Source organism: Bidens hawaiensis, unplaced genomic scaffold, assembly GCF_021521415.1.
Source record: "Bidens hawaiensis isolate Kalapana, Puna unplaced genomic scaffold, B.hawaiensis_p1.1 tig00013803_1, whole genome shotgun sequence".
Taxonomy (NCBI): domain Eukaryota; kingdom Viridiplantae; phylum Streptophyta; class Magnoliopsida; order Asterales; family Asteraceae; genus Bidens; species Bidens hawaiensis.
In genome coordinates, this window is record NW_027492178.1 from 168,909 (window position 1) to 181,624 (window position 12,716).

Below are 12,716 nucleotides of genomic sequence, written 5' to 3' on the forward strand. Positions count from 1 at the left end.
TCGTAAACTCGTACCACTATTATAAGTTTATAAATTATAACCTTATTAGTGCATCCTTATAACTTGGATTTAGTCTATAAAATTCAAACACAAATCAATGTTTTTTTTTTTTGAGAAAATAACGGATAAATTACCAAAAAACTAACGACCTTAACCGTTTATTAATCTCTTACAAACTAAAACCACTCTCAACCCCACACAAAATTCCCAAATCTTACAGAATCTGCATCCCTGAAACTATTGTAATAATAATTATTATTATTATATGCAAGATTTAATTAAGAAAAACAAGGCCAATTTTAAGCAAAAAGATTCAATTTTGTTACATGTTCAAACATTGAAAGAGAGACACAAGAACATTCTTTTATAAGGTGTTTATCAAAAGCCATATACCCATGATCCATGGGGGTTGGCTTTTGATACCCTAATCCCATTTCTCTCTTGTTTCTTTTTTATGCACACCAAGTGTTTGTGTTATTGCCTCTGAGAAATTTTGAATTTAAATAGCCTGAAACTTGGGAGATTGATCATTGATGTATGTTGGTGTAGCTTTGTTATCAATTGGGTGTTGCTTTAATTTTAAATTTTGTATCTCGGTTGGTGGAATCCGGTAATCGTTTCGAATGCACACCAGGTGCTTGTTGAATTGCCTCTGTGAAGATTGAGAATCCGAATAACCTGAAAACGAACACGATGAATCCGAATCGATATCTGATTCCAAATTCAAATCCGGTTCCGAATCGAAGTTCAAGTCCGGTTCCGGTTCCAGTTCCGATTCCAAGTTCAAATCCGGTTGTTTCAGTTCCGGTTCCAAGTTTAAATCCGGTTCCGGTTCCAGTTCCGGATCCAAGTTCGAATCCGGTTCCAGTTCCAATTCCGAATTCAAATCCAGCATTGGTGGTAGACCCGAATGGTAAATGTTTAAAAGACGCTCTTTGTACACAACAACGGCTTCTACAAAAACTATACCATGAATTAGACGTATAACGAGAAGCTGCAGCCACTGCAGCGAATGAAGCAATGTCGATGATCCTGCGTCTTCAAGGCGAAAAAGCTGCGGTAAAAATGGAAGCCGAACAGTACAAAAGATTAGCAGAAGAGAAGATGAATCACGCGGAAGAATCAATGGAAACGTTTGAAGAAATTATGTACCATAAAGAAATGGAAATCGCATCTCTAGATTACCAAGTTCAAGCGTATAGATACAGATTATTAAGCTTAGGATTGATGATATTGGAGTCCGCGAACTCAAGTTTCCCGAGAATTTGTTACAAAGAAACGGGAGTTTAGCAGGCGAAACGAGCTCTGCAACGCCTCCAAGACGTTTAACGTTGCCTAATACGAAAAAGGGTCATATAGAACGTGATCGGTCCATAATGGATGATCCTGATATGATTGCTAAAATAGTTGAAGAAAGTACGCACGAAGAAGAACATAATCAAAACTTTGAATTGCGTTTGGGAACCCAGTTTTCGTCAACTGTGGATATTACTTCGTATTTGGAGCAGATTCGGGAGTTAGATGAAGTTGTAGGACAGATATCGGTAGACAATTCTTTTTGCTTTACGTCTGCATACCCTTCGAGAAGTTCTTCAATTCCTGCAAAGATGAATGAAATGGAAGTTGCAGAGTCTTCACAAAAGTCAACAGACGAGAAGATGCATTCGGATTCACCGAGCGTGTGTGACGTGTTTGAAGTTCCACAGATTGAAGAAGACGACACCCTTTGTAAAGATGAGGGTAAATCAGTCATTAAAGACGATGAAAAGGTAAAAAAGTTGCCATCTTTTTCTCAATTACCTACGAAACCGTGTTCTAAAGAAAGCCCGTGTAAAGATGAGGGGAAATCGATCTTTAAAGACGACGAAAAAGTCAACAAGTTGACTGCTTTTCCTGTAAAGAAAGGTTTACTTCCAATAGATAAGAACAGAAAGGTGAGTTTGGTTGGAGATGGTATTGACGTTGACTGTCATTTGACTCCGGTTCAGGCTAACAAAACAACTGAGATAAGTAGTGGTGAAACCGAGACTGTAGGACACAATGTAGGACGCGAAAGGGCTATGCCGAGAGATGGACGTGAGTTGAGACTGTTGTACGAGATTAACGAGAAACTTGATAAGATGCACGCTGAAATTAGAAGTAGAAAAACAAAAGGCAAGGAGTCGTCTTCAAAATATGACTTACCCATGCTTCGGCTTGAAGAGGTATGTTAAACTGTTTTGTGTTCATATTAAAAGTCGGGTTTGGTAACAGGTTAGACGGGTTAGGTCTAAACATGTTCCTTTTATACGAGTCAAAACCGGCCAGGTGTATATTTGGAACACTTGACCTAGTCAAACCGTTTGCTTTTTAGCTAATTTTTTCTTTTATCTATATAATGTGCAAGAGATCCACCTCGGGTGCAAATTTATGACCGGAAACGAACCTAAAACATTTTTGTGGGTTTAAGTCTAGTCTAAACAGTCTTGGGTCGAATCTGCGAACACGTTTAGCTAAATGGGTCAAAATTGCGAACACGTTTAGTTTTATGCATATATTTTTTTTAAACTATGATTTATGTCATAACTTAAACTATAAGGGTATATTTTATGTTAAAATTTAGAAGGCAAACAAGAATCAAGCATCAAGCTTGTAGTTTAAAGGTAATTATTTTAAATAAATTTGTATTTTTGGTCGTAAATTAGTAAACTTTAGAGTGTTAATGTGTAAAAAGGTAATATAAACTAAAGTTTTAGGGTAAACAGGTCGTGTTCATGTAAACATCAAAACTCGTGTTGGGTTCGACCCGCGGACCCAACTCATTTAACATTCCTATTTTAGTTAGTTAGTTTGTTAGTTAATTAGTTAGTTAACGAGTGGTTGTTGATTCATGGACATAGGCATTCTGGGATCTCTGGATTTGACTGCCTACATAATCGCCACCGAGATTGTGGATATGACATAATGTACCATATACGAGAATCTTGCTAACGTTTGTCATGTAACAAAAAACGAGTCTTTGCTAACTGCTTTGTATCGACATGAAGTCAAGGAACCGCGTGTGTTGATCTTATTAACACGAGGAAAGTGAGTTGTTCTAGTGACTTGATTATGTTTAGAGTAATGTTTTTAGTATAAGCTTCATACTTGTATATAATCATGTATTTGTTACTTGCAGTTTATATTAACATCACATTAATTCAGAGGTTTGGTGGTTAATACATGTTCACAAGGCAAATTAGATACATTCATCTCTCACTACTTTTGCTGTATATCTAATTATCTTTTGCATAACTCAGTAAATCAATTTTGTAATTATGTATACATATCTGTTATAATCATATTCATTACATCATTTTTTGCAATAATCTATGTCAACAATTGTCCCATTGCAATTTATATGTATACGCGTGGGTTGGGTATACGTATCAATGATACCGATATACGTATATGTTAACATTCATTCACTTCCCATTTGATGTCATCGATTCTTTTTACATGTTCATTTAGTTTAAATAAATTCTAGTTCAAACTTGACTTGGTTAAATAACCGAAACCGAAGTTTAGTCTAGTTGTTAATATATGCACAAATGACATAAAATTAACCTGTAATGGATCCTAATATTCATATTTGATACTTGTGTAGTTGTGTTAAGTGCGTCGTTTCTAACTTCTACATAATACTAATTCCAATTTTTCATCAAGATAATATACAAAGTTCTTTTACATGATCAGATTAAAGTGTTCATAATATATAATATATACAACTGAACATGTTATGATCATCATCAAATGTACACAATAACTGAACCAAATTCAATCAAGTAACTTTCTGATTCTTCCATTAAATCATCAACTATATACATTGGCCTCGGCTCGGTTCTTCACATTCTTCCATCATATCTTACCGAGTGTTCACGATCAGGAAGCAGCAGTATCCGGTATCATAGCAACCGTCACCACAAAATATTCAGAACCAACCGGTAAACCATACGGGTTAAACTGGCCCGCGTCCACGGACTTCACGGTCTGTCTCTCAACATGCACGATCTGGCCCACGATGTAAGATGGTCGGTGCGGAAGATGGTCCGCGAATAACGCAACCGACTCTGAAGAAAGATAGTAACAGGTGCAGTTTCGGTTTATCGCCTCGTAGTGTCCGGCTGCGTTAAGTACAAACGCAGCTATCTCGTGAAGCTCTAACCGACTGAATGATATCTTCTCCTTATTCACCTGAAAATTATATCATTAGCCGTTTCTGATATTAATAAATATTATCTGACTATTTGTAGTTTTGTTAAAATAAACCTGTTTTTCGGATTGAAGCTTCGCGTACAAAGTTTTGACTAAATCTTTCTGTTCTCCCAACTCCTTTGAACGCTGTCCGTGTGACGTCTCCGCTTTTTTGTACCTTTCAATCAGCTCAGCCCGTTGACTTGTCAACACACCGACTTTTTCTGCGAGCACGCGTACACACTCACGGAACTCGCTAATACCATCGTCCCCTTTGTCATTTGCAGAACTAAACACGGTTCAAAATCATATTATCACGTGTTCAAAATAAACGTTACATTAAAATTAATATTCTTAAAAGTAGAAATTATAAATTTGTGAGGACTTACTTGGCGAGAGATTGAGCTAAAGCGCGCAATGAGTCAGCAAAACCGACGACACCATTTGAAGAAGCGCATGTTTTTAGCCTTTCAAAAAGGCTGCGAATTTTGATAGCAGACGCGCGTAACGCACTATATTCAGACGCCCTACGGTCTGCTGCGCATAGATGAGTTTGAGCCTCTTCTCTCGCTTCGTGTAGACAATTCTCTAAGTGAGCACAATTCATCTAATAGCACAAAAAAAATAAGAAAAAAAACAATAAATTATTAAGAAAACACAAAATATGAAACCTGAGATTCTTCTAAAAGATTCCGACTGATATCCAGCTCGCTACCCAGCCTCGTAACCTCCTCGACTGCAGCCCGAAGCTTCGTTTCCATTTCGTTTAACTGATTTGACTTCTCAGTAACCAAATTCTGCAATTCCGCCACGAGATCACTACCTTTGACCGGTTCATCATCGGTCAAACTTTTCAGCTGTGGTGGCATGTAATCGGCGGTTGAGCTTGTGGCCAACACCATAGCTTCCTTTTCATCTTTTTCATCACGGGTCGGTTCCACCATTGATGAATCCAAATTAGGGTTCATTGTTTCAGACGAATCAACACCTCCCGATTTCAAAAGTAATGAACTTGAAGCATAAGAAGCTTCGTCCATCGGCTCGGATAGCGCGTCTTTATTAACTTTTTGGTCTAGAGAATACTGATCCGACAGCCGGTTTTCAAGCTCTTTAATTCGCTTCTCGTATGATTCACACTGCATACGTTTGACTTTCAACATATTGACCAAATGCTTCTCGTGCTCGTCTTTTAACCGTAGCGCCTCAGCAGTCTTTTCAGCAGATAGTTTTAACGCATTTCCCACTTCATTATCTTCAAACTCGGTTTCGGGTGAAACCGAACAAAGCATAGCTATCGTTGAAGCAAGCTCGGCTTTTAGTTTTGCGTTTTCAACTTCCAATTTACTCGTTCCCGCAATCTCTACTAATTCAGAATCTTCCACAAAATCATTATAACTTTCGAGCCCGCTTTCGGAACCTTCTTCAACATCTCGAGACATTGAAGACGAACCCTTCTTAAAACCAACTCCCACTAAATGCTCAGGGGCAAAACGGTCCAAATCCAAAATATCAATATCGAGTAAATTAGTATCAAACGGAGCTACATTAACATCACAAGTGTTAGGTGTATCGTATAACCCCATCGATGCTAATATATCTCGAGGCATAAACAAACTGTTGACTTTCAGAAAGTCTTCTCTTCTCCTTATTTCCGATTCCCGTTTGGCTGCAAGGCGTTCGGCTAATTGACCTGCCATTCCCATATAAAGTTTCATGGACGATTTTCTCCTCACTATTTCCGCTAGACACGCTCGATAAGCGGGCCCGATTCCACGTACCACTTTCAAATGCTCAAACTGATCGTTTTGGCGTTTTAGTGCTTCCGTAAAAACCGAAAACTTGTACCTTACGTCTTTGATTGTGTACTGAATATATGCAATCTTTTGCATGTATTTGTGAACGAAAGTATTCATCTCGGTTTTTTTGTTCTTGCAAAAGACTAACAGGTTGGAAATGGCCCGCTCACAGTCTTGCATTTTGGGGAGGTAACTTTTGTCGTGGCCCTCATACATCGGGCCTAATGCTGACACAGCATCGTGAGGACGGAGAGAGTTGGAGAGTTGACTGGTCAAACAGTCGTCCACGAGTTTCTTCACCAAGCCAACATCTTTGCTGCATTAATGCATATATTTCAAGTTAATAAAAAAATAACATTTTTGTATAAAAAAAATAAAACATTAAGAAATATGGGAGCGTTTGGACTTGTGATTAAAACAACATCAGAATCTGTTTAACCACATATTATCGGATAAACACAAATCCAAACACCCCCTAATATATATAGCTGCAAAATATTCTAATTGTATAATAAAAGTATAAAACTGACCTTAAAGCTTGCAATATACTTTTTTGCTCATCAATATGGCGCTTGTGCTCCTTAACCGCTCTCTCCAAATCCTTACTGAGTAATGAAGCATTACAAGAAAACAAATGCTCGGTGCTTCGTTTTAACTCTCCAAATTCATTCTTAAAGTCTCCAACTTTACTTTCAAACTGCCTATGAGAGTTACTGCAATCATCCACCATTTTTTGCAAATTATCTTCTTTCACAAAATCCAACAAACACTTCCGGTCAGCAGTCTGCAACACGGGCAGCAGTTTAACCGCCCGAAGCCTCTCCAAATCCCGCCCGAAATTCACCAGAAGATTCGAATGAGTCCGCTGTTGCTGCGAATAACACTTAACGAAATCCGTGTAGTTATGGAGGATCATTTTATAAAAATGGTCCAAATTACCCCTGGCTATCTCTAATGCTTTCTCTTGCACCCGTTGCTCTCGTGCAAGCCGCTCGCACGCTTCGTATTTCATAACGGTACGTTGGTAAATTGTGTCACCGAACTGGTAATGGTACCTAAACTGTATTTCGTATGATGGCAACACCTTTAAAGCGGGATCAGGCGCTTCATCCAACGGATGTGGATCATGTGATGACGATGATGGTCGTTGCGGGTCGGGATAGTTGTTTTCCGATAATTCAAGTTCTTCAGGTTGTTCGGGTTCCGGTGGGGCCGAATTACTCCGCATTTTCGATTTATTAAATAAAAATATTTCGCCATCATCGGACGGGAGTTTATACGCCGAGAGTGGATTTTGTGATTCTAATTTCATATCCAAATACAACAGAAGCTGATCATTTAACCGAATCCCGGTAACAGAATCCAAATACTGTTGGATTGATTCCACAAGGGTATATTCGTCACAATCGAGCTCGAAAGAATGCCCGTTTTCGGCTATATGAACCAAAAGGTTCCCCCTTTGTATAACATTCTCACTTGAACTCATCTTTTATAAACCCAAAATCCCAAATTCAATCCCACAAATAATCATGCACCATAATATTATCAAGAAACTGATAAAAACAAGGAAAAAGACCAAATTACCCTCGGCCAATTCGATCAATTCCAGCTAACTTCACACCACCACCAAAATCTGCAAACAAATTCAGCTCAAATCTTGACAAACCCCCAAATTAAATCAACACCCACCACTTAAAAATACCCAATTTCAAAAACCCTAATTTTAAATCAACAAAACCCTAATACCAATCGACACCCACCATTGAAATCCATCCAAGATTCTTGAAACCCACCAAGAATCTGTCAATAAAAACCTAAAATTACACAAATTGAAACTCAATTCGTTATAAAGTTTGAAGCTTTTTAGCTAATTTGAGAACAGAACCTAATATCAATCAGCACCCACCATTGAAATCAATCCAAGATTCTTAAAACCCACCAAGAATCTGTCAATAAAAACCCAAAATTACTCAAATTATTAAAAAGTTTGAAGCTTTTTGGCCAATTTGAGATTTTGGGGAAAAACAGGGGATTGTTAATTAGCAGGGTGAATGAGTGTGTGTGTGTATATGTATAGGTTGTGTGTGTGTGTGTGTGTGTGTGTGTGTGTGTGTGTAAGCGATTGTTTGTTGATGGGTTGAGTCGTTTGGTGTTAATAATATTATTATGTTTGTTTGGATGATGATGATGATGGAGACTATGTAGAGTTGTAGCATGATTGTGTGTTTTATTATTATCATCACGTTTTCTTTTAATGATTTAACTTTCTTTTATTTTAATCTTTCAAATGGTTATTGGCTGGCCTGTAAACGAACCGAATGTTCGGTGAACTGTTCGTGAATCGTTCGGCAGAAAGTTCGTTTATGTTCGTTTATTTAATAAATGAACGAACATGAACACAAAATTTGTGTTCGTTTAATTAAATGAACGAACATGAACAAATGTTCCGTTCGTTCATTCATGTTCATGAACGTTCGTTTATGTATTAATATAAAATAATTAAATATTATCTGGATATGTCATCCGCTTAAAGGTTTTATATTTGTTAATTTATGCTCATTTATGTGTTTTCATATTTAAGTTTGTTTATGTTTATTTGTGTTCATTCACATTGGTTCATATATGTTTATTTATGTTCGTTTATCTTTGTTTAGTTACGTTTGTTTAGATTTTAAACAAACGAACACAAATGTCCATTTTTAAATAAACGCACATGAACATAAATTTTTGTTCGATTAATTATAAAGTTAAATGAACGAACACGAATATGCCCTTGTTCGTGTTCATTCGATTCATTTACGAGCTTTTAATATTCACATTGATGAATACATCGGTCTTATTCTCTAGCCTCTACCGATTTTATTTGTGTTCGTTTGTGTTCGTTAACCTTTCGTGAACACATTAATTTTCTTAATGAACGAACACGAACATAAAATCTCGTTCGGCAAGTGTTCGTGAACCGTTCGTGAACACAATATTTTCTTAACGAACGAACATGAACAAGGCCTTGTTCGTGTTCGATCGGTTCGTTTACAGCCCTAGCTGGAGACATGAGAGGGTTCGAGTCCTGATCTCACCCGGTTTTAACGGCTTCTCGCTGTCGTGTCATTTGGCGGACGTGGGGTCGGGTTTTTCCGGTGAATCCCTCAATAGGTGGACCGCGAGGGGCTCCGTCCTTCCGGACTAGTGGCCGACTCGGGCTACATTTAGCCAATGGGGGCCGCGTGCGGAGTACCCGACGTTACTTAGTTGGTCTTCAAAAAAAATACGAGGAAAACTTTAATCTAAGGTCAATACCTGTAAACAATCAATAAAAAACGATTGTACGATGAGATAAAGCCCATTAAGTTTAAAAGTCCAACTGGTGAGGGTCACCTTACTCGTCTAATCTCCTTTTTAATTGAAATATGTTTGCTATTTGTTATTTGATTTAGACTAATCAAACCCAATTTTACTTGTTACTTATAATAATTATAAAACCAATTTTTTTAATGCCTAATACGTTAAACAACAATGGTTTATTTTTATTCTAATTTCACATGTGATTCTCACAATTCTCGAAATATATATTTTGTATCGAACTTACGGAGTTGAATTTCTAGTGATTTGAAATTTATTTTATATATGTATTTTATATTTTCTTTTCTTTATTTATGTTTTGAGAAACCAAATTAGTCACAATGTTTTTAAAATTTGATTTTAGTCTCTTTATTTTATTATTATTATTTTTGGAATGACAACTAAGTAATGTCGGGTACTCCGTACGCGGCCCCCATTGGCAAAAGGTAGCCCAAGCCAGCCACGAGTCCGGTCGGACGGAGCCCCTAGTCGTCCCACCTATTGAGGGATTCTCCGGATAAAATCCGACCCCCACGCCGCCAAACGGCACGACAACGAGGAGCCAGTAAAATTGGGTGAGATCAAGACTCGAACCCTGGCAAGTCAGGGTCATCTTTCATATATCTCATATAAATTGGTGATAGTGAAGTTTGAACTCTTCACCTCTCGCTAGTAAGTGAGTGATTTACCATTGAGCCATATCCAATTTATATATTTTTTTCTCTTTATGATTTATAAAAAAAGAATATATAAATTTGATTTTAATGATATGTATTGTATATCGGTTTAATTTTTTTTTAAGTTACAAATAAATTCGTCCTTTAATATATCTCTTAGTTTGTCAAGATATATTTATCATACAAATCCATTTTTGTTTATCTTTCTAAGGTTGGGCATTGGTGATAGGTACTATGCTTGAATTTTTTTCCTTAGCATTATCTACAATTTAATACTTTTATTTAATGTAACATATGAGGAATGACTTTTGGATTATTGATTCCCTAAAGATATATTTGAAAAGTGACACTATATAAAAAAAATTCTTTATCACTATATTTTTATACTATACATTTGATTTATGTAAAAGAATAATGAAATAATGATCTACTATTTTTATTGTTATTATAATTTGTAATATTTTCTAATACATTAGTACATTACCATGCAACTCTATTTTTATATGTTCCACAAATTCAATACTATTGTTTCCGTAAAACCGAAAAGAGCAAGGCGGTGAGTATACATACTCGCCCGTAAAAGAAAAGCAGGACATGCTTTTTAGTTTGTTTATTAACATCAATTTATAGTCACACCGAGCGGGTTTTACCAAACAAATAGACATTATTATAAATATGTTTTTTTTTGTCATAAGCTAAAGCGTGAATATCATTTTAGACATCTACTAATTTATTTTCTGGGTTTTATATCGTTACCGTATTGAACATAATCGATACCAATCAAATTTGTGTCGCTACTTCGCTATAACACAATGGGTTATGACGTTTTGTTACCAATATCAACACTTACATTAGCATGCTATCTAGCGATTTTATATTTTTGGGTCATGCATTAAATTAAATGAAAAAAGTACTCGTATTATTTTACCTTACATAAAAAATTAAAATAAGAAATAAATATAAATGACCTAACCCGACAACCTCCTAGCCACTGGTTCTTCTACCCCGGTCCCTTCTTCTTGTGTCAACATATTTGATCATAATGATTATTGTGTCATATTAAATTTGTTGATGTTGATTTTAACAAATTTAATACGGACGCTAATAATTGAGATTATTTTATATGCACATGTGAAAGTGAACTCAATTTCATCCTGTGTATCTTTCAAAGTATATTGTCTCACTCTACTGAAAATGAGTATGACTATTTGAGTCGTGTCACTTTTTTTTCGCGTCAAAATTGTTTTGGATTAAAATTAACTTAGATTGAAATAAGTATCTTAGAATTAAATTTCAGAACAATGTTACTCGTCAAAGGTTATTTTTATGGCGTATATAGGCAATGACGGTGGAGGTAACAAAGATGGCATGGAGGCATAGGCCATGGTAGTGTCGGTACTCTTGCCAATGAATGTGTCGCTGGTGGTTTAGGATCCAGCGATGACGATTGCATTGATGACAAAAGTGGATGGGTGGAGGTGGTGTTGATAGCAGTTGCGGTTGCTGTTGTAATCGACGATTATGACCAATCGTTAAGTGTGGAGGCAATAACTGATAGATGGTGGCGTCAAGCAATGCTTGTGAGTGTTGCTCGCCCATATGGATCCATTTTAGTTTTTTTAGTAACAATTTCAAGATTTTCTAGAATAAATATAACAAAAAATGCACACTGTATGATTTGAACCCAAACTTTGAGTACTATGTAAGCCAAGAAGACCAACATACCAGATAGTCTATCTTAATGTTGATCTTCCTTCCAACGTGTCGGTCAAAAAATTCATAAGCGCTTCTTTATTAACTGATATCCCGACACACTTGAATACGTCAAAAAGAATATCCCTAACCAATTTGTGTCGGTACTTGAACTGATGAGCTTTCTACAATATACACTATACAACATGCTCCCCAAATGAGTCCAAGGTATATGAGAAGCATGAGGCGATACTTAATGATAGTACGATACTCCGTCGTTGATATATGCTAGCGTAGCCTATCTATAGGAAAAGTTAGAAGAAAATATTGAGTATGTGGTTCTTGTAGACACTAAAAAACGACCATTTGTTTTGCAACCATGTCAAACTGTACTTCCAAATCTTGAACAATTTTACTAAAAAAACACTCACAAGTGCGTATTCTGTTTTATGGAGCAATATCCTTATTAGTGAAATTGCTGAAGTTGTTGTCTGAAATCATATCACGATAACAAACCAGATCTTATAATAATAATAATAATAATAATAATAATAATAATAATAATAATAATAATAATAGCTTATTGGGCCATAATTTCGAGTTGGCCCACAAAGTCGAATGTATATAAACTTTAACCCTAGTAAAAATTATTGTTCCCGGTAAAAACCCCACCGTCGAACTTTAATGGCGTAATCAAGTCACAATATTATTTCCGGTGAGTGACTTTATTGCTTTTCAGTAATTCTCAGAATTTTTTAAAAGAATAAAAAACATGTACATGAATTGCTACAATTGTAAATATAAATTGTCACACTTAAATATCATATATACCAATAAATATAATTTTCTCATTGAGTCATTGTTCATAGTAATAGTGTCCAAAATGTGCTGTTGGTATTTTAGGCTCGAGTTTTTTTAAGACGAATATTTATAGTGTACATGAATTAAACTTATATAAACGTGTCTTGTTTATGTTTTTAGCTTAACAAACACGAATATT

At 36.1% G+C, this 12,716-nt stretch overlaps 2 protein-coding genes across 3 annotated transcripts; one reads left to right on the top strand and one right to left on the bottom strand.

Annotated features, from left to right (window-relative positions):
- The first annotated feature begins 201 nt into the window (after window positions 1–201).
- Window positions 202–3,006, top strand: LOC143544906 (uncharacterized). Its single transcript, XM_077036885.1, has 2 exons — window positions 202–2,204; window positions 2,880–3,006. The coding sequence occupies exons 1-2, from the start codon at window positions 1,377–1,379 to the stop codon at window positions 2,901–2,903; spliced, it is 852 nt and encodes a 283-aa protein (XP_076893000.1). The 5' UTR covers window positions 202–1,376; the 3' UTR covers window positions 2,904–3,006.
- Window positions 3,007–3,656: 650 nt separating this feature from the next.
- LOC143544923 (autophagy-related protein 11-like) lies at window positions 3,657–7,880 on the bottom strand. Of its 2 annotated transcripts, XM_077036901.1 has the most exons (6): window positions 6,539–7,880; window positions 5,307–6,324; window positions 4,884–5,264; window positions 4,602–4,819; window positions 4,288–4,501; window positions 3,657–4,212 (listed from the first exon to the last, which is right to left on the bottom strand). In XM_077036901.1, exons 1-6 carry the CDS (start codon window positions 7,492–7,494, stop codon window positions 3,901–3,903), a joined length of 3,099 nt encoding a protein of 1,032 aa, XP_076893016.1. In that variant the 5' UTR covers window positions 7,495–7,880; the 3' UTR covers window positions 3,657–3,900. The 2 variants fall into 2 exon arrangements, with proteins under 2 accessions (XP_076893016.1, XP_076893015.1); XM_077036900.1 differs by having other exon boundaries at window positions 4,884–6,324.
- Window positions 7,881–12,716: the final 4,836 nt, after the last annotated feature.